Source organism: Pavona decussata, unplaced genomic scaffold (genome assembly GCF_977016875.1).
Source record: "Pavona decussata unplaced genomic scaffold, jaPavDecu1.1 SCAFFOLD_280, whole genome shotgun sequence".
NCBI lineage: Eukaryota > Metazoa > Cnidaria > Anthozoa > Scleractinia > Agariciidae > Pavona > Pavona decussata.
The window spans coordinates 176,819-198,847 of NW_028145681.1; the positions used below are offsets into that span (position 1 = coordinate 176,819).

At 37.4% G+C, this 22,029-nt stretch overlaps 2 protein-coding genes across 2 annotated transcripts; one reads left to right on the forward strand and one right to left on the reverse strand.

Annotated features, from left to right (window-relative positions):
• Positions 1 to 10,757: 10,757 nt before the first annotated feature.
• Positions 10,758 to 17,901, forward strand: LOC146455281 (uncharacterized). The gene is made up of 2 exons (XM_085094419.1): positions 10,758 to 11,187; positions 12,767 to 17,901. Exons 1-2 carry the CDS (start codon positions 11,095 to 11,097, stop codon positions 15,341 to 15,343), a joined length of 2,670 nt encoding a protein of 889 aa, XP_084950545.1. The 5' UTR covers positions 10,758 to 11,094; the 3' UTR covers positions 15,344 to 17,901.
• Positions 17,902 to 19,993: 2,092 nt separating this feature from the next.
• Positions 19,994 to 20,749, reverse strand: LOC146455282 (uncharacterized). Its single transcript, XM_085094454.1, has one exon. It carries the CDS (start codon positions 20,747 to 20,749, stop codon positions 19,994 to 19,996), a length of 756 nt encoding a protein of 251 aa, XP_084950580.1.
• Between the last annotated feature and the right edge of the window lie 1,280 nt (positions 20,750 to 22,029).

The following is a 22,029-nucleotide window of genomic DNA, read 5'->3' on the forward strand; positions in this document are numbered from 1 at the left end:
TGCCAATTCATTTTAAAAATAATATTGTGTAACCTCCGCCATTCCATATCATCCGCTGTCCGCTTGCAACGCTTTGATACTTGGCTACTTTCACGGTTGTCCTACAGAAACAAAGTTCGTACGTGTGCAAGCTTTGAGAAAACGTTGGCAAACTATATAGCAAACAGCATAATAAGGGCTAGGTTCTGACAAAAATACAATTTTAGTGATTTTTTTACATTCTAAAATATCAGGATCGGGTATTAACTCTCCAGTGAACGAGGCCTGTTGGATTGAATTTATTGGATATCGAATGAATTAGCTGCACAGCCTTATTCAAAAGACATTGATAAGGCTTCTCTCTTCATCAAGCGGTGCTTAGAACAGCGAAGTTATAATGCTTAATTAAATTTGTGCATGGCATGATCATCTTCCAGACGCATGTACTGTGTGGAAATCAAATACCATCTGTTTAATGGAACGTTTTTCACGAAAAAGCTAAAACATTGATTTGTATTCCCTAAAGAAAGTGTGAAAAGGAGGAGCTGTGAAAAGAGTTGTAATTGTAATTCACTGTAAGCAAACTGACATTTGATGTTGGGCGCTTTATTTATTACAAGTGAGGACGCGTTACATAGTAATAGATTTTTTGTTTCTAAAATACTTGCTCCCAGCAAAGAGAATCCAAAATGTCAAACCGAAAAAGGAATAAAAAAAAGAAAACAGGGAAACTCAGCGTGGAAGTCGCATTCTGATTATACTTAATTACGCATGGACAAACAATAACATTAGCTCTTTGGCCGATGTACCACGCGCTCTTTTTGACCTTATTTACATTTTATATACAGTGATTCTCTAAAAAAATTTTTAGCTGAAACGCGAGAATTTTTTATAGAACGCTGTAAACAAATTGGGAAATCAATGTATCCGTTTAGCGAATGGAATTTGTTTATTGATTGTTCATTAGTTTGCAGGACGGGAAGTTATTTTTAAAAATCTTGATCCTGAAGCCGCGCGTTGCGAGTCGACGTGATCACGGTGATTTATTTCTCGAGCTTCCCCAGGGAAAGATAAAATATCTAACCTACTTCAAAGAGTTTGCAATCTTCAGAAACATGCGTTATTGTTGGAAATTGTTCGACAAAAAAGACAACAATAGCTTGAATATATGAATACTAAACGACCCCAAAATTTGGGGTACACACTTTAATCGGCATGAAGTTGTAATGTTAAGTTCCTGTACAAACACAAAAACTACCTAGTTATATGGAGTAAAATCCTGTTTTTAACACTGGACATATAAATACAAATTATTATCTGGTACGAAGTTTTAGACCTGTAAAGGAAGATATACCTGCAAACCAAATGCTTTACTTAATAAGCTGTGCTTATCTCCCACCCCAGCCACACCTAAAATGAACTAGCCAGCAACAATACTTTCATTATTAAGTAATTCTTAATTTCAAATTCAATTTATAAAACTGAGATGAGTGATTTCAATGTCCAGCATTCACTTTGCTGTTAAATACTGGATTATAAGAACTTTACCTTTATTAACTGTTTTGAAAATTTCAAAAACCTCACAACTGCATGGAAATTTGCGCATTTGATCATATGCAGATGCTAATTTGCGACATACAAATATTAATTATTATTAAATAAAAAAAATAACGGTAGGATTTGCGAAAATTTCTTTGAATGAAAACAAAGAGACAACGTATTAAAGTCCTTGTGCAGAGTCATGTTCACAAACAGTCAATTTGTCTTATGTCCAGTCCTTCATCAAACTGCTAAGAGTAATCTAACATCATTCATTTTCTATCACAAAGTGGTGTACACAAGTGTAAAATGTTATATTAGGCATTCTGCAAAACAAACGTTGCCGTTATGCTAACAGTGAGAGTATACTTAGCATAACAATGCTATGGACTGAAGTAATTTAATTATTGATCGTACTCCTCAAAGTTCTCAACAGTCTCTAGTTTCATCAAATTATAGAAAAAACTAATGTGACATGGATTTACAGCAATCACCCATCAACACTTTGAGCTAACAAGGAGGAATAAATCATTGAATTCTTTCAAAACTGGTATAGAACTTTTTTTTATCATTATACCAGAATCTGGAAGATGCAGGATTTTACCCAAATATGGTACAGGATTTCGGATAACACAAAATACCTTGATAGGGAATCAGGATTGGACTGTTTCCGAGAAGCATGATTTACTAAAATTTGTGTACAGGATGCAGAATCTTTTGGCATAATTGTGTTTTGTAAAAACTGAGAATATAATAGTGGTTCATATATCAATTAACTTATTGCAAAGTTTGTTTTCAAATGTTTCTAGTAATAAACTGCTGTTATCTCTGTCAATAGACACATTAATATATGACTTTTACAGTATTTTACAATTAAACATTTCACAATTCAGTAATCGTTAACTCCATCTTCAAGTACCCCAAACTTGCATTGTTCAACCATCAGATAATGAGAAGCAATAATGACAGCAAACAAGGTGGATCCCACTAAGACAGTTGTCCTCGCATCTCACAACAGACTCTAAACAAACTTCTTGGGAGGCAATTCATAAAAAGATATTTGATGTGTCAATCTCAACAAAAAACCATAAAGAACAAGATGCCCGGCTAATTACATTAACACGGAATCCTTATTGTAACCTCAATTATTCCTCATCGTATGTTTCGCAGATATTTAAAAACTATTCTCTCTTGGCAAGTAAAATAATTCTCTGAATGGTTTTATTCAGATATATGGCGTGATACTTATCGTTGTGTTACTACAAACCATACCAGAACTAACTCTGCAATAATGTCATGACTCCACTGAACTGGTCCGCCCTCCAATAGCTCTAATTGTTGGCATTGATTAGTCAATCTGTTTTTGAAACCGGACTTTCTTCGCGGTAGACTCTCCCTATTTCCACCGTTTCAACTGTCGAGTACTACCTAGAAGTTATTATTTCGAATTATTACTTGAAAAGGTTTGTTTTCTATCTGAAAACGGCAGATCACATTCTTAAATTGATACATGATGCCGCCATTGAACAAAAACAACTTTTCAAAATGATCGCTTCCTTTGACGTCACATACGCAGAGATAGGTGAATTTCCTCCGTTGTGATATACATGCCAATAATACATTTTGATTGGGCTGTTTTTGTTCAAGACAATGAGAACATTAAATCCCTTCTGGGAGAGGGTAGAATTTAATCAAAGTTTAATGAATAAATCAAATGATGATTTGACGTCACACAGGAAGGGATGAGTACGCACCCTCTCTTGTGATATGTACACGAATAATAGATTTTGATTGGCCTCCTTTTGTTGAAGACAATCAGAACAATACATCCCTACTAGAGGAGGGCATGCTTCTATGCATAAGTTAATTTGTATTAACCTTTGAATTAATAACAAGTCAAAAATTATAAAAATTCACCTTGAATCATATATTTTGGATAAGTTTCTTTTTCTTCTATTTAGTTCAAGCATCTCAAACCTTCGTTTACACTAACAGTTGTATTCCAAGAACAATCAAAATTAATAATCATCCTCTATGAACACTTTAATATTTTATTCATTTTAACACCAGCTCTTTTTGTTCTTAAAGTACACACCAACATAAACAAGTACTACATTCAAACCATCAAATGACATCTCTTAAGAAAAAACTAACAACTTTATTCAGTATTTTGTTAACTACATCAACTATTTCTCTTTCAGTGAATTTCAGAAACATACACTGTATCTAGCTTGAAGATGTCAACCATGCAAAGAGAAGGTATATTCTCTATTTGTCACAATAAAATCCTTTCAAGAAAACTTTTTTTATCACATGGAAACTACCTCATGCTCTCAAATAGAGAAATCACTTAAACCAGTGTTGAAAAACGTGTAATATTCCCTTGTGAAAATCTCACCTGTCTTTTGTTTATAGATAGTAGACCAACATGGATTGATTTAACTGTTGACCGATTGCGAATAATGAAGAGGCTCAGTAATGAGGGTAAATTTTCCTTTAATCTTTATCTGTTAAGAAATTGACAAAAATGTTTAAGGTTTCTCAAAGTCTATTGATTCACTTTAAAAGATGCAGTCATTGCCTAGTATTAAAACAGCAGGTCTAAAACATAAATGACAGCTACGCTGGGATAACAGGTTGCAGTTATACAACGCTAATCCTAAACTGAACCTTAACCGTAACCCTAATCTCAGGTAAGATTAGCATTAGGGTTGTACCTTTAACCCATTATCTGTAACCTGTAACTTACAACCTGTGACCTGCATCTTAGACCCGCTGGTATTATAATACTTGTTTTGTTCCTTATTTTAATGTGGCTCTTCAAACTTTCAGAAAATTTGAATTTCCTTTTAGCACAATACATGCAATGAATTCATTTTAAACAAAAAATCTCACTAAATTGCTTCATCACTGTAACATGTTCAAAACTAATATAACACCTTTGTAAATTAACCAACATCTTTACTTAAAACACTCCTTCCATTTTTATTAGTTAGCTACCTTCTAGAAAATACTTAATAATCAAGAGACAAATCAACGCACTTACTGCTGATAAAAATATTACCTTACCAAGGTAGAAATAACATCTAAGCACACCTAATATATGAACCGTTGTAGTACAGGCTGCAGTTGTTCAAAAAGCCGATAACTTTATTCACTGGATACGTCGCTATCTGGCCGACGAAATGTGTGCAAGATTTTCCCAATAGCCTCATAATTGGTGAATAAAGTACAAGCATATGTCAAATTTAAATATGGGATTTTGTGGAAGACTTGCCAAAAGTATTACTTGGAGCAAATCTACACCGCTGGATAGTGACGTATCCAGCGAATAAAGTTATTTGCTATTTGAACGACTGGGGCCAGAAATTAAACATCTCACTGCTTTTCTTTTAATGACAATTACTATTAAATTGCAGTTCAAGCTATAGCTTCGAACAATGCAACATACACAGCAGGTAATTAGTTTATTTTCTTTATAATAATATTACTGGAAACTTCTGTGTAAAAAAAGTATATCTGAAGAACAGCTTACGAGAAATTCTTTGCACATTTAAAATCCATAATAAATTACCCAATAGTTGTATAACATTCAGCTAATGACCTAAGAAAATGGCAGATGGTCTTCTACAAAAATTAACATCAGTTCCCTCCCATTTTTTTTGGATCTCTCTCTCTCTCTCTCTCTCTCTCTCTCTCTCTCTCTCTCTCTCTCTCTCTCTCTCTGTGTAGATGAAAAGTGTGGCACTTTTTTAACATTTTCTCTCTTTTGTCAAAACTTTAAGAAATTATCCTCGTTCCTCACGACACCTTCACTACAACTACAACAAGGTACAACGCATCTCTCATTAAAGTTTCCAATTTACAGCATTATTTGGCGTTCTTTTAGGGTACATTTTACATCAAAAAGGGTATGAAAGTGCCACATTGAAGGGTAATGAACACAAAAGAATGGTAAAACTCAATTTTACCTGCAATGAATAGATAGATCAAAGGCCAGTAAATGCTGGTATATTCCCCCGCCCACCCCAATAATTTTACAAAAGGTTTTGTAGACTTTACCAGAAGTTGAGTTATGATGGTAGGAATTTTAACTGGTGTTCAAGTTTCCAGTTCGGGAAAAGGCCAAAAGTTTACATTTTTCATTTCAAAGAAAGATAGTGTCTTTGTTAATTAACGAAAAAATCTGAAACGAAGTTATGTTATAACCCTTTTATCTAGGATTATCGTCACCAAGTTAGAGCTTTGTAGCTTGGACCGTTTTGCCGTTATAACTATTTTTTTACAAGCATCTTTTGCCTCGAGGCCGCGTTTCAAAAGTGACACAATTAGTAAAACGCAGCTAGAAATCGCGACTAAAGGAGAATTGAACTTGTATTGCTCCAAATTTCTCATCCCTTGATCCAGATACTGTCTGATTATAGGTCTTCTTCTGTTCTTAAAGTCAAGGTTGTGGCTCTAAAGGTACTGATTACAATTAAGGAAATATGCGCTAGCCTTCCATGAGTAGTTAACAACAAACAGGCTTTGGGTGTTTCAGTGCACACTGTCTTCGGAGGGGGAGTTTAAATCATGTGTTTTTCCTTGCAATTGATTTTATAACATAACACAAATTAGTAGTCACTTCGTTTTACACAACACATTCACTACAACCGCAGCTCAAAGTACATTGCAAGTTTCAGTAATGTTTCACATTCACAGAACAACTGAATGAAGCTCTAGGCAAATTATGAGGTGATTTGAATCAAATTAACGGCATAGTTCCCCTCCCTAAAAGGAGCAAAGCTATGGTCCTGCACAGAAAATGTTTCGTCGGTCCACTAAGTACACTGATTCTTTGTCATCACCCTGTGAAATGGGTGTCAAGTGCAAGACCGATGGGATTGTAACGATAGATAATACATTGACACGGCGCAAGCAAGCGCATACAGACGAAGTGAAAAACACGACGTCGACCACAAAGCATACTTTTAGACTTGTGTTGAAGAACTTTTGCCATCTGTAATGTACTCGCGGGTGATGTTGTGGGTTGGCCTGTACCAATAAGGATGGACTCAATGTATTAGAAGCTCTGCACTGCGGCGCAGCTAGAATCAATCTTCCTTGGAACATGCCTATACAAGAGACTATGAGGTAAGATAGCGAATCCCCCATACATGCCCCTCTTCCTTTGAAAATTTTTTTCAATCTATTTTTGTTTGCGTTGCTATTTTAATGTCGACATCTTATTGGTCAATTAGAGCGACGTCATTTAATTTTAAACTCAATGACGGATTATAATTTCCCAAAGATTGAAAATAATTATCATGGGGCACAGGGATTCGCTCTTTTACCTCATAGTCTCTTGGCCTAAAACCAAGGTCTTGTACATTAGTAGATGGGTTCCATTCGGGGCTCCAACGGCAACTTTAATATAACGAATATACAAATAATAACCAAACGCCGGATAGTAGGCCTAAGGAAACCCAGAGAAACAAAGAGAACAGACATCATGCAATGAAGACACTCAAAGAGATGCACATGCCACAGTTCAATACCGTAAGTATATGAAGGATTCTATTGCCCGTAGAGCGGACATTTTGTGAAACATTTTATCAACCGAAATTGATAACCTTAACACAGCAGGGGAATGTTTCAAAGTTGCGAAAAAATCGAGTGCACTCCTCATTCTGCATTTTAATATAACATCGTCACAAGCAACGTCATTGGGCTATACAAACCACACAGACCGTTTATATCACTAGCTCCTAATCCCATTAGTGGCATATTTGTAATGTTTTATATTCGCAAAAAGAAACTATAGTAAGCAAATTTTAATGGTTTTATCTCCGCAAAAAGCAGCTGTTATTTTTAGCTTTTAAGTATTTTACTTTTACATGACCCCACAAGGGGCACCGCTTTAATTTTCATTGTGTATAATCTTATCTTATCTTATCTTAGATAACCCTGTCTTCGTAATAGTCTCTTAAAAGATGGATGGAAAGTTTGTTCAAGTTTCCCTTTGAGAATAAAACAAACGGTTATTTGGCATTTTAACCGAATATTAGATTGCACGCTCCGTTGATGCTTAAGGATTTGCCGAGAGTCTTCGGCTAGCGGTGAAAAAAATAACATTGTACGCAGCAATCCTACAACAGTTCAAAACCTCACGTGCAATCGCCATCTTACATAAGGGAATTGCCAATCCTGGACATATGGTCAACGCCAACTTATATATATCTACATGACCAACTCGAAAGCTCATAGGCTACTTTGGTCACTGTACACTATAATTACTGTTTCTTCTAGTTAATGTCTATCTATACTTTCTTTATTTAGAAAAATTATGTAGGGTCTAATATTTAGCTTTCACATCAACCGCATCAAAGTCATTACAAGTTACACTAATGTTTCACATTCACAGAACAACTGAATAAAGCTCTAGGCCAAGTTACGAGGTGATTTGAATCAAACTCACAACATAGTTCCCTTCCTGGCCCTACAAAGAACAATCAGGAAATGTTTCGGCGGTCCACTAAACACACTGATGCTTAGCCATCGCCCTGTGAAATGGGTGTCAAGCGCAAGACTGCTGAGATTGTAACGATTGTTGATAAGTGCGCAAGCAAGCGCATACTTATGAAGTGAAAAGCACGACGACGATTACTAAGCATACTTTTAGGCTTGAGTTATAAAGTACTTTTTTCATCTGTATGGTACTCCCGGGTGATGTTGTGGGTTGCCTGTATCAATAAGGATGAATTTGTCTTTTTTTATTATATTTTAAGTATTTTACTTTTTACACGACCCCACAAGCAGCACCGCTGTAATTTTCATTGTGTATAAATAAGGACTTTATCTTATCTGATCTTATGTTATCTTAGGAAACCCTGTCTTCGCAATACTCTGTCATAAAGGATGGGTGACAATTTTGTTCAAGTTTCCCTTTGAGAATACAAAAAACGGTTATTTGGCATTTTCTTTTTTTTTTTTTTACCGAATATTGCATTACACACTTCATTGACGCTTAGGGTTTGCCAAGAATCTGCGGTTCGGGGTGATAAAAAAAACAACAACATTGTACGCAGTAATCCTACAACAGCTTAAAACCTCACGTGCAATCGCCATCTTACACAAGGGAGTTGCCCATCCTGGACATTAAAGGCCAACACCAACTTATATATATCCACATTACAGTGACCAACTAGAAAGGTCATAGGCTACTTTGGTCACCGTACACTATAATAACTGCCAGTCTTCTAGTAAATTTCTATCTGTACTTTTATCTGGTAAAATTGTACAGGGTCTTATATTAAGATTTTATGTAAACATTGTGCAATAAATAAAAATGAAAAAAAAATAATAATAATTAAGGACTTTTCCTCCTTTCGTCACTGCGCGTGCATTCAGCGTATTATAGGATTCCAAGAAAAGTTTTGCTTTTTTTATTATCTTTTTTTTTTGGAGGACGTTTTTTTATTAATTCAAGAGTATTTTTCTGTGGCTTATGCCAACAATGCGGGGAAAGAAGATATTAATTATGGATTGCTTATCAAGAAGAGAATTCTCGGCAATGCAACGTTTAGACCAACACAAAGGAAACGTAGGAGAAAAATATAGAGACTTTACTTCCGGTACAGCAGCGAGAGGAGATTGGGAACAAGTGTTTTCGTATCCATTCAAAGATGGCGCACGAGGACTTGTAAAGGTATGTTGCAAAATCGATCCATTGTTATCCGTGAATAAATAGACCGTCTGCCTAACTCTTGCACGGTTAGCAAGTATAAGCGACCTTAGAATTCCCTTGTTAATATATTTTTATTGAAACAACAATGAAAGCACTAAACGGGTCGTCTTTCGTTTTTGATCATCGAACCTTTCTCTGAACTGTCTCTGTAGTGATGAAATTGCCCCGGGCTAGCTTTAAGGCGCTATGTTATGGTGATTTTTTATGTTTATGCCAATTACCCTCAAATACTATTGCTCATAACCAAACATCCCTAAAACACCAAAGAAAGATATCAAGCTATTTTGTCAAAGGGGAAGCAATCCATTATCTCTATTTGGCTATTTTTGACACTGTTTTTCTACACTCAGGTCTATAAATGATTAGCGGCGATATACCGCTGTACTTGGTCAGTTTTTCCCCTCTTTCATAACCAATCCTGCATGACTGAACCTAGCAGGGGACAGAGCCTTATCTGGCATAGCTCCTGGGATCATAGAGACGTGTAAGCTTTCATCACCATGACAAGGTGACCAGCCAGGGTGAACCTTCGATACATGGGCAGTAATTTTTGATTATCAGTAGGTTACCATTTCAAAAATAGAATCCATCACCTCTATTTTTTTTTTGTAATTGATGTATGGAATTTTTAATATTTTAATATGGTTTACGATGTCAATTTCAATATATTGTAGTTCTTTCTTTTTTTATAGCTAGATTTAAAATAGGCTATTTAGTTAGGTGTCCACTGTTAGTAGAGGGGACTCATCCCCTCAGCTACATTCCTTTTGTGACACAATAATAAAGTTATTATTATTATTATTATTATTATTATTATTATTATTATTATTAATTTCATTGTCAGAACTAGTTGTGGAAATTTTGCAGTGTCTCCCAAAAATCGGTGTTTAAGTTTATTAAATAAGATCCAGTTGTTTAATGATCCACTGTGCATTTGAAGAACTAGAGGTAAAACTTAAATAGATGTTCAGTCTAATACTGTTGCAAAGCAGTAATATGTTTAGGGTAGGACATTATTTTATTAAAGCAATGTTGTGTACAAATGACATTACCAGATAAATTGTAATGAGAAATCATACTTCATGGCTTCACCAAAATATTGTACAAGGCTGTGCTCTTTAAAAGAACTTGAGAATCATAACAGCCTAAAGGCCCCCTTCCATGAAATCTGAGGTGCCCAGGTGTTATTGGTACAATGTAGTTTTTTTTCTTTCTATTTAAGACACCGTCTCTTTGAAATTTCCAGGCCCCACCTCCATAAAAAATAAATTACCCCAGGACCTCCCTTTTTGTAGTGGCTAAAATTTCAAGCCGCCTATTTTCTTACCCACCACTCCCCCTCCACTGCCCCCCCCTCCCTCCGATAAATAATGAACGGTCCCTTAATATTATTGGTCAAATAGTTTTAAACAAAACTATACCGCTATGTTTATTTTATTTTTATTTTTGTTTATTTCGTTCTTTGTTTTCTTTTCATCTTGCTTCCAATATACTTTCCAGTATTTCAAAGTAATTGACAAAGCTTTTTTAGGGAGGGGTGCTAATATGAAAGGGGAACTTACCATAAACAGGATGCTCATCTGCTTTTCAACTTAAACATTGAATGGTGAATAAGAAAGCCAGAAAAGCATTGTTTTTTCTTACTCGTGGGGAATTTTGATCATGGCACAATGGAGAATGGGATTGGGTCAAAAATGTCAGGTGTAGATGTAATTAAACATCTGCTAAGGCCACAATTCCTATAAGCAAACCGTTATAAGTAAATATACATTCTCGAGCTAAACATTTTGAGCTAAATTCTATTCCTTAACCATTCTAGATGACAGGTTAACTGAAACAGTGGAACCAAGATGGACAAATTCAGTGTTGATGCACGACTACGTACTTTAAAGACTGCAGAAAAGGCAGCACTGCGTCGAGGAGATTATGAAGCAGCTAAAAGGGTAAGGAAATATTCAACTAGAAAAACTGACACATAAAACGACTTCAGAGGAAATATTTGTTAGTATCAAGCATTCAGTCGCACGAGCTAAAAAAAATATAAGTCTTTCATTTTTCGCTCACAGCTAGCCATCAGTAAGAAAAGAAACCTGATGTAGTTCGTTTCCAATTGAAGTACATTAATTTGAAGAAAACCGGACGAATAGAATTTCGTCTTTACAGTGGCCACGTACTACTCAGCATCCTCTTATTTTATTGTATCTTGATAACTCACGGCTCCATTGCTTTAGGGCTGTTTGAAGTTTGAAATTCGGTCCTATAAACTCAGTTGCATTACGCTCAGCAAACTAAAGCGCACAAGAACAAAATAAGCACTATCTATAAGCCTCGACTAAAGGGTAGTAGCTAAATCAAACAAACATGAACAGTTTAAAAATAAAAGTAAGGTTTCAATGATAAGAGACATTATGACATTGTTCAGCACGTGCAATAAGCCCAAACAATCTTAGTTCTTGTAAAACCGGGTTATCATTAGCAATGTAAGCGCAAGCGAAGGCACAAGTGGAAGTTCAAGAGCGCTTATTTCACAGTGCAAACAGGCTTGATGCAAGCATAAGAGCAAGTACAAAGGTCAAAATTTTCCTTTTTCTTTGTGCTTGCGCTTATGCTTCCGTTAGCCTACGTTTTGTGAAAACAGAACATTGCGTGGGCACAACGTAAGCTCTTTTGCTCGTCCAGTGAACGACACCCGTCCCAGATTCCTCCTAGTTTTACCGTTATCACTCAGAAAGAGTATGGAACTATTGAATCCTTAGTCCCTATTTACTGGCTTGTGCTTCTTACACAGTTTGTTCAGTTTCACTTGACATGCATGTCTTATGCTTGCGCTTGTGCTTGCATCGCTAGCGAAAACCAGATTTAAATCATAATCGAAGACTGACTTCAAACATGCCTTGGGACTGGCTTGGGGTGGTCCCTGGTTGATCGTTTTTATTATCTTTCATGAACTGTGTTTTTACAAAATTTGATATTTTGATAGCTGTGAAGGAGTTTGGAAGTTGGACATTTGCTGCACACAACTCAAAAGTGTTCACATTTCTTTGTTGGGCTGGTGAATTATGTCTATTTCTTGAACTTTTTTCAGGATCTTTTTTGGTCAATTTTGTTTTTCATGATATAGTTACTGCATAAGACCGTACCAAAAGAAAAGAAACAGAAAAGAAGAAAAAAGGGAAAACAAGAGAAAAACAACCAAATAAATTTGGGGTGAATAGTTATATTAAAGTAAATACTCCACAGTGGGGAGTAAATTTTGGGTGGAATTTAGGTTTCTAGTCTCAGTCATTTTTGTTGACAGTTGATACAGCAATATTCAGTCATTTAATAATGAGGGTGGCAGTTCAGTGAGAGGAGTTATTTAGCCAGGGGTTTCTCTCTAAGCACTGGTATCTCTCTTGTGCGCATCTCAGCTAAATCGAACCCAAATATTCCTCAAGCGATCGCTGCATTAGTCATGTTTTATCAATTAAAAATAGAAATCAAAAATAACATTGAAGTATTGTTATTGTTGTTGTTCTTTAGCGCAGAGAAAGAGCATTTAATTTGAGGTGGCAGTGGACAAGAGCACAGTCTCATATATATTCGTCGTTTGAGGTTTCTGATAGCGAGGAACCTGCAGAGTTACAAATAAGTACTGATGCCGTGGATGTTTTCAGCGAGACGCACGAGGATGAGACAGTACGAAAAATAGAAGTAGTTGACCAAAGAGAAGACCTTCAGGGCACCTCCGTTTATGATGACAAGAAAGCATCAAAAAACAGCCAGCAAAAAGAGCACAAGAAAATGGAAGGTGAGAGATGCGGTGACAAGGAAAAGGATGTTAATGTTAGCAAAGGTGAAGGTCATAGTGGACAGCAAATCATGAGTGATGACGACGTGCGTGAGGGTGCGGCTATTTCTAGCGATACAGACGATGATGAGAAACTAAGATGTACAGAAGGGATCGATGATGGAGATGAAGTGCAAATTAACTCCGAGCGTGGTGAGAATAAAAGGTTCATGAACAAGCATCTAAGAGAGCAAGAGGAATCCGAAGGCGAAGGATGCAGTGACAAGAGCAGCGATGCTGATGGTAGAGAAGACGAAGGTCAAGGTGAAACATCTGATGGAAAACGAAGGAAGAAAAGGTGCCCCTTATCGCATTGTAACAGTTTGGTTCGTCATCTCCCAAGGCATATGAGGGACGTACACAACTGGTCCAGAGAATACGCGAGAACATCTGCATCTAGACTCAAGCTACGAAAGCAATATACTTTTTCAAGTCAAGAAACTGCTTCTGCTGGAAACAGGAAACTACGAAGAATTAAAAACAATTCCGATGCCAAAAGCAAGAAGAAGCCATGTCGGAGGACAAAAATCTGCCCTATTCCAGGCTGTTCCACGGTGACGGAGAGACTTCCTCAGCACCTGCACCAAGTACATAAGTTAAGCAGTGACGATGCAAAGTACAAGAAGTATATATCTGTCGCAAAGGTTATATCTGCGAAGAAGCCCCACATCTTTCTTCGCATCAAAGCAGAAAGAGCCGAGAATGTTGGTGGTCTTTCATCATTTGAGTCAGCATCAACTCAACAGGACCTAGAAGATGACCCTGACCAATCCTTCGCCAGTGATCATTCTGCTTTTGACACCGGAGAACCTGTTGCATCTGGTAGCAACAATAGCCCTGACGAGCCCCCAGCTGAAGTACAGCAGACGTTTGAACAATTTGACGACTGGCTGCTTTCCCCAGACTGCGAGACGAAAGACGAAAAAACTGCCAAACAACACGTGGCCCAAGTGAAAAAGGTTTTGTCCGTAATAGGTGGAGGTACGTGTCTTCAGTCATTAGTTGACACGAAAAAGATTCGAGACGTTTTCCTTCGTCGGTATGCAGAAGTAAAATACCTTCCTGCAACGATCAAGTCCTATCTCATGAGCTTGCAGCATTACTGTTCATTTTTGTTAGCGGAAAAACCGGCGAGTGGAGGTACATTTGAAAGAGACGACGTCATCTGCCTACGAGAAAAACTAAGGAACTGGTCTGCCTCATACAAGCGTGACACAACAAGACGCAGGTGGGAGAAGATGGAAGAGGATCTCAGTACCCTCATTACACCAGACAAAATCAATGCGTTTGATAGAAGCCAGGCAGTACGAGACGCCATAATCCTTCTAGGCAAGCTCAGCGGACCTCACAATATTGAGCTTACCCAAGCACAATATACTCTCGTTAGAGATTACTTAATCGCCCAGATCATGATTGATAATGCGAACAGAGCGGGAGTCGTTGTATATATGACCATCCAGGAGTTTAAGAGGGCTAGACGTGAAGGTGACAGGCATGTAGTCCGTGTTTTAAAGCACAAAACTGATTACGCCTATGGACCAGCTCAAATTGTATTGACCAGTCACTTATACAACCATCTCAAAATTTTCGTGAAGGAAATGCGATCACGATTGCCTCTCAAAGGACAAGATGACGGTGATGCTAAGCTTTTTCTCTCGTGGGGAGGAAACGAAATGCAGTCAAGCCAGATGTCTAGGGCATTGAGTTCAATATTCCAGAAGGCTGGTATCGATGGGCCAATGAGTCACACACTGTACCGTAAAAGCGCCGTCTCTGAGTGCCATCAGAACCGTAAAGACATCAGTGGTAATTTAGCTGATCTGATGGCCCATAGGGAGTCTACCGCTGAAAAATACTATGGGGTTTTTGACAAAAGAAGATCATCCGTTAAGGCATCGGAGGTACTGCACGGAATCATGCGAAATCCCGAAAAAAGTTATGAAGAGAAGCTGAAAGAAAACGTGGAAGAGCCACTCAAACCTGGTAAAGAAGTTGAGGAAGAATCCCAGAAAAGTAACGAGCAGAGATCAGAAGAAAAGCTGGAAGAGTTGCCCCAAAACGTTCAAGGAGTGGAAAAAGAAAGTGAAGAAAAGAAGAACGCCATAAGGCATCTGTTTAGTGCAGAGATCAATGCACAGAGTATATCTATCGCCTCCGTTGGGGAAAAATACGGTCGGATCCAATTCTGTGCAATGAAGGTGCAAAGAAGGTATATGACCAAGTACGGGCCCAGTGGCGATATCAACGTAAAGAGAACAATGCAACAATGACGGTAACCCTGCCATTGGAAAAGGAAACAGTTGCTGACCGTGTTAGCAGAATATTCAACGAATCTAGCGCTTCTCGAAAGCTTGAAGATGGTGATGATTCCTCTGACATCATTTCTCCTACGGAAACTACTGCAAGGTCAAAGCCAGGCGTGTTCAGTCCCACCCAAGTCCAATGTTTGCTGCATCTGTTCAAAGATATGATCAATGGGGCCCCTGTCTCAAAGCCGGTTATAATACAAAGATTAAGAAACGACAGCCAGGCTAAGGAAATGCAAAGCGACTTTACAGTTGAACAGGTGGTGAATCGACTGAAGTATGAACGAAAGCAGAAAAGAGAAAAAGTGCGACAAAAATCACATTAAGCTCAACGAAAAGAGACTCCTGAAGTCAATACATCTACCAAGGAACAATAGCCTCCTAGCGTGTTTTTGTTCAACTGTCCTGATAACACAGTGTACAGTCCAACTAAGCCTTAGGTTCTTTCACTGATTGAATTTAAAAAATGCAATGAGAACCGGTCAGGTACATTTTAGGCCCAAATTGCCAAGAAAGACTTCGTCCTAGTTCACGAAAGGTTCCAATAAAGGCGTAAAAGTTAAATAAATAATCGTTAACAGTTTTAATGCCAGAAAGGCATCCGCTCGTTTAACAGTTCGGGGTTGCTGTGTTTAGTGCCAGGATTCTCCTCTCGCTGTTGTTTAATGGCGATATGGCTTTTAAAATAGGAAACACTGTTAGGTCGGAAATTTTTGCCAGCTAGCTCCGTGAGAGACATTTGTTACGGATACAAATCGTGCTTCGTAAATGTTAGGATTTTTGTTCCATAGAGCCGAAAATGTTCTAGCTTTCGAAAGGTCATTTGTCTGTTAGCTATCGAGAAAATTGTTAGGGGAGTCATGCTTCCTAAACAGTGTTTCCTGATTTAGTCTCAGTTGTTATTGATATTATATATGATACTCAACATTTTCACATTAAAGTCATTTTATTTTGAAATTCTCTACATATCAGAAAAAGGGAGAACATCACGGCCTGTAGGAAAAGCGCCGATGGAGCGATCATTTGAACGCATGCCAGGTCAAATATATTACTCTTAATACAGGATACTGAAAGAGAAAAACCCGCGCGTTACAGGACAGGGTACATAATATACAGGTTCTGGTTTCGTTGTTACAAATAGTTTTCGAACAAAACATATTGCATTTTTAATTTGCGTTATGGAAGTACTGTGCTATTCAACTATTCCGCATATAAGAGTTCTAGGTTAGAGTTTAATATCTTTTACATGTCATTAAACGTTGCTGTTCAAAAAATTGCTAGCGTTTGGTGGCTCTCTCTCTCCGCTCTCTTTACATAGTTCTACAAGGGGCAATTTCTGCAACAAGATGGAACACAACGATGAAAGATGCACCACAAAACAATTTCCCGAGTAAATGCCATGAAAATGTATCTCGGAACTAAGGAAGTCTGATTTTCTTGTAAATATATTTTATTTTCATTTAGTTTCCTGTGATGTACAAGCATTCTCGTCATCAGCTTTTCCCGAAATGGTGTTGCGTTGCAAGTGACAACAAGAATGCCTCGTGTTCACAACAACACCTGCATGTAGTTCTTACGGGAGTGGTCAAGAATACAATTTTCCTCCACCAGAATGCTGTCTAAAAGTGAAATATTGTTTGAAGTCGTCATCAGTAACACTTGAGTACTTTCCTTCTAATTTGTATAACGCATCCGTATAATACGCCCCTTATGTTTGAAAAGATCACGAAAGTTTTTAGCTTGTAACACGCCGGTTTCGATGTGTCTCATATCTTCGTCAGTTACAAAATTATTTGAGAAAACTGTTTGAATTTATAACAACCTCGATAAACATGCATACATTAACTATGATAACAAATAAATAGAGAAAGGAAAACAGATGAAACAAAGCTTAAAATGTAGGTGTAAGGTTGACGTGGTTAACTTGTTCACTGAGAATGGCTTTTTCTCTGTCGCGCGCGTTGTCTAACTTTGGAGCAAAGGTTTTTCTTTTTTAGGTATTTCTTGCATTTCGCAAGGTAGTTTGAAATTGAAATTATAAGACCAATATGTTAGTCCCATTTGTTATAAAGAATTCGACCAAGAACTGACAATGATTAGACTATTGCTTTCGGGATGATTGTTTATCGCTTGCTTGATAACTGAAACGAGGCGCTGAATAGATTTTTTGACGCTGGTATGATGTATCATGAATGGAATGCTTGCTTGATATCGTTTCCTTCTGGTAGCCTTAAGAATGCAGCTGTATAAAAATCAACCATAAAGCGTGATTAAGAATGTTACAAGAACGACACCAAGTTACAAAATTGCCACCTGAAAAAGTGACAAAAGTGCCACTAGTGTGAAAAGTGCCACTAATGGCAAAAGTGCCACCTTTAAGAGTTACAAAAGTGCCACTAGTGGCAAAAGTGCCACCTGTTAAAGTTACCAAAGTGCCACAAAGTTTCAAAAGTGCCACTTCACGTTACAAGAGTGCCACTTTCATGTTACAAAAGTGCCAATACATCTAGCTCTCTCTCTCTCTCTCTCTCTCTCTCTCTCTCTCTCTCTCTCTCTCTCTCTCTCTCTCTCTCTCTCTCTCTCTCTCTCTTTCTCTCTCTCTCTCTCTCTCTCTCTGCTTCTCTTCATCTTGTACTTACTATCCGATAATTCCTTCATTCACTTGACAACTATTATACAACAAACAATTTATAGAGAAAAATTTAAAACTGATTAGGATTAAAACAAACTTGGGCTTCTATTATGATGAAATGTAACCCCAATTGAATTTGTAATGCAATTTGTAACAATTTCATCAGCATGCTAATCAAACAATAACATGAACCCATTGCTGACCACAACTGTATTTCAAAAACAACCATACACAACTTAAAAGCTGAAACAAATACCACTCCTTTAGACTGTTCACAGTCTCCTATTCTTCTATGCAATTTTCATGTGCAGTACACTTTGACTGAACTTGCAATATATTTCTTGGCTTAGGTGTTTTTGAGCATGCACATTAATTCTGCAGTATTTGATGACAGTGGAACACAAAAAGACTTGCTGAGAGGTTAAGGCCTCACTTTGTACCTATTTCAACCTGGTAAATACCAGTAAAAAAGCTGAAAAATCTATCACAGAAAGCTTAAGAAAGAAACGTTTATGTAAAAAAAAAATCCACTAACATACTCCTTGGTTGTATCATGGTAATCTTAGATACACAATTGGTTAAAAATCTGATTTGTTTAGTATCATAACTTTGTTTACAGCGTATTTATCTCTCATGAAAGTGGGCAGAGAGTGCAGAAAATTAACAACACTATAACACCCTCTCTCTCATCATATTTAAGGGGTCTGTTCAAACTTTAAGACCTTGACTAATAATTATAAATAAACTTTCAGAAATTAAACATGTTAAATTACAATTCTAACACCAACAGGCATCAAAATACACTGTAGTACTCAGCTACTTACAAAGTGAATTTCAATAAATATCAAGGAATCACATGCAGTGCAAAACTTTGTTGACTCCAACAAAAACAGTGAATCTCACAGCAAAACCTGAACTTTCAGACACATGCTGTATTTGTAATCTTTATTTTAAAGAAACCAGTTAACGATTTCAGCAAGAAAATGACAACATCATTTGCATACAATTTGTTTGTGATATAAGATATGGGTCGCACTTGGGCAAAATTTTCAACTTTGCAGGCCAAAAAAAAAAAAAACAAAAAATTTGACACCGCAACCAAAAAGCAAACTTTTGCTTTCAACTATCATGGTCGCAGTAGCTGAAAAAGATATCTCAGTGATGACACTGCATAAAATCTTCGGTAAAAATTTTCAGCCTATAATCTTAGCAACATTGCTTCAAAACCATCTGACCAGCGAGTGTAAGCCTGTCTTTCCACAGCAGAAGACGACAAACTTGGTCCACTGAGTTCGACGATCTCTTAAGACGACGATACAGAGGAATTCTGCAAGGGGCTCTTAATAGTTCCTTCTTCAAGACTATAATTTTCGCCTTGAGAATACATATACAGTGTATTGCGAATAGTCTTTGCTCCCACTGAAAAAAAACGAGAAAATGTGATAAATTCTAAGAATTATAAAATCTATGTCCATTCGTGGTAATAAAAAAACACAAAGTGAAGCAGATCTTGCACGCTGTTTAATTTTATTGCATATAGTTTCTGTTTCCTGTTCAATGACAAATGATGACAGTTTTCGCTGTAATTCCTATTGTTAAGCCTGAGTTTTCTGAAATATGCCTGCTACACCCAAGCACTACAACACCTTTGAGATATTTGTTGATTTCCAAAAATTTTCCAAACCATAAAAGTTAGGGTCGCTCTAGGAAAAGTGTCTCGTTGACAGATTTTAACCACAAAGTAAATAAATTTTCGCTAAACTTTGCTAAGTGCGACCTATACCAAACAAAGCACTTAAGTTCACAGCATTTGTCTACCCTTTGTTCTAAAAACACTTCGAAGAATTAAAGTGTATCCACAAGATGTCAAAACCTAACTTTTAGATTTTTTTTTTTAGAACTTTACCTCACGCCACATATCTTCGATGGGGTTCATGTCTGGGCTTTCCGGGGGAGTTCACCACCAGTTGATTTCATTTTCTTCAAAAGAAGGTCTTTGCAGTTTTCGAAGTGTGCTTGGGATCGTTGTCCTGCATGAAGCGGTGGTCTGGCAGTTTTTCACGGATGAAGGGGAGAACAGTATCCTTCAAAATGCTGCAGTAAAGACCAGCTTCCATTATCCCTTCGAAGACGCAGATTTTGGTAGCACCGTGCCTGCTGATACCAGCCCAAACGTGAACTTTGAGAGGGTGCTTTGGTTTCGGCTTTCGCTTAGGGGGTTCACCAACCTTTCGGTAGCACGTGCGGCGGAACTGCTGAAGAGAGATGGAACATTCATCGCTAAAGATGATGTTGTCGAAGGTATCTTCAGTGGCTATCACTCGCTGCGCAAACTCGAGTCTCTTGGTCTTGTTTACGTCGCAGATCAGCTGGCAGTACTTTGTGTTTTGAAGAGTCCATCCTTGCTCTTTGCGTGCTCTTCGAACTGTCGATGGATGAACTTCCACGCCACGCTTGAAAAGCTTCTTTTGGATTTGGCGGCTGGTGGCTTTGTCATTTTTTCGCATCTGTGCCTCGATAAATGCCTTGGCGTATGCGTTCAGCTTTCTTGGCCGACCGGACTTCGGGAGGTTGTCGACAGCACCGGTAAGTTTGATCTTTTTAACTATTCTCGCAACGCTCTGATAGCTTACGGAAGAACCTTCGTCTCTTAATTTTTTGAATATAGCTAGCGGCTGCAAGCCATTTTCGTGAAGAGATTGGATTCGCTTTCGAGCGTATGGTGAAACCTTTGGCATGATTACTGTAAACAGTGTGATTACAAATCACTGAATATGACATTTATACAAAAACCGTTGCCATGATAACGTCACGATACCATGATGCCTCGCTGTCTCAAATAGAATTGTTTACGTAAACGGTTGATCGAAACGAAACGAAAGCCTTTCACTGTACAATGTACTTAGCTTAGCCTCGAAAATTCGCTGCACTCTTCGAAACTTCGAAAAAGGCTTCGAAAAATTGAAGCATTCTTCGAAATTTCGAAACATTTCCTTCGAAATTTCGCAAATCTTCTCGAATTGTCGTCCGAATTTTCGCTGAAACATTCGCATACAATTTCGAAATTTCGAAAGTACCAAGACAATAGCGCTTTCGAAAATTCGTCGAAAGTTCGGCGATATTTCATTTCGTTAAAAAAATCGCTGATTTTTGTCGAAAAGTGGCGAAATGCCTCGAAATTCGTCGAAATTCGCTCTCATTACTTTTGCACAGTACTGTAAATATCCAAAGTGCACAGTAAAACGTTACAATGCAAGACCTTGTGAGAGTTTATCAGAGGATTAAAGTGCAAGCACAAAAGTGCTTGCAATGAAAGTGACAATTGGAAACATTACAACCACATTAGCATTGCTTAATCCCCGGCAGAGAAACATTAAAAATGTCAGTGCAACAATTCCTTATCTACTTCAAAACAATGTAATCCAGAGACAAAAAATGAATTATTTCTTGAGCAGGAAAACCGCAGCTTACCACTGACCAAACATTTCCTAATTGTCAATTGTTCTGAACTAATTCTAGATATCCATGTCAACTAATAGTAAAACAAATTTCCCACTGAAGTTACATTTTGTACAATGGTGTAATTACTGTTAAAATACCTTTTGTCCTGTAATAAAATTAATGATAGATGGCTGCTTCTTTTTCAGAATTCAAAACTAATCTTACAAGTCCACAAGTTAAATGATTAAAATGATTGAACCATAATCATTTTTAGAGCTGGCAGTAAAACATGTCTTATTAGATTCAGTTTTCAGTTTTTTTGGCTATTTATATCCTTACACATCATTACCAAATAAATATATATTAAAATATAACAGATAAATAAAGTCAACTATTGCCTTGTGCACACCCCACTATTTCACAGAGAAAATCTACATTCGTGGTGAAAGCTATAGAGGTTAGCATTACTAAAACTAACTCCCGCAATTACACACTCTAGGTATTATCATGGAATTATGGACACCTTCGTAATACAAACATGACACTTTTCTTGTTTTAACTCTTAAAAAAGCGTACA

Coding starts and splice junctions, on each gene's coding strand:
- LOC146455282 (XM_085094454.1), bottom strand. CDS start 20,749: ATGCCAAAGGTTTCACCATACGCTCGAAAGCGAATCCAATCTCTTCAC.
- LOC146455281 (XM_085094419.1), top strand. CDS start 11,095: ATGGACAAATTCAGTGTTGATGCACGACTACGTACTTTAAAGACTGCA. Junction 11,188..12,766: donor ATTATGAAGCAGCTAAAAGG/GTAAGGAAATAT, acceptor GTTGTTCTTTAG/CGCAGAGAAAGAGCATTTAA.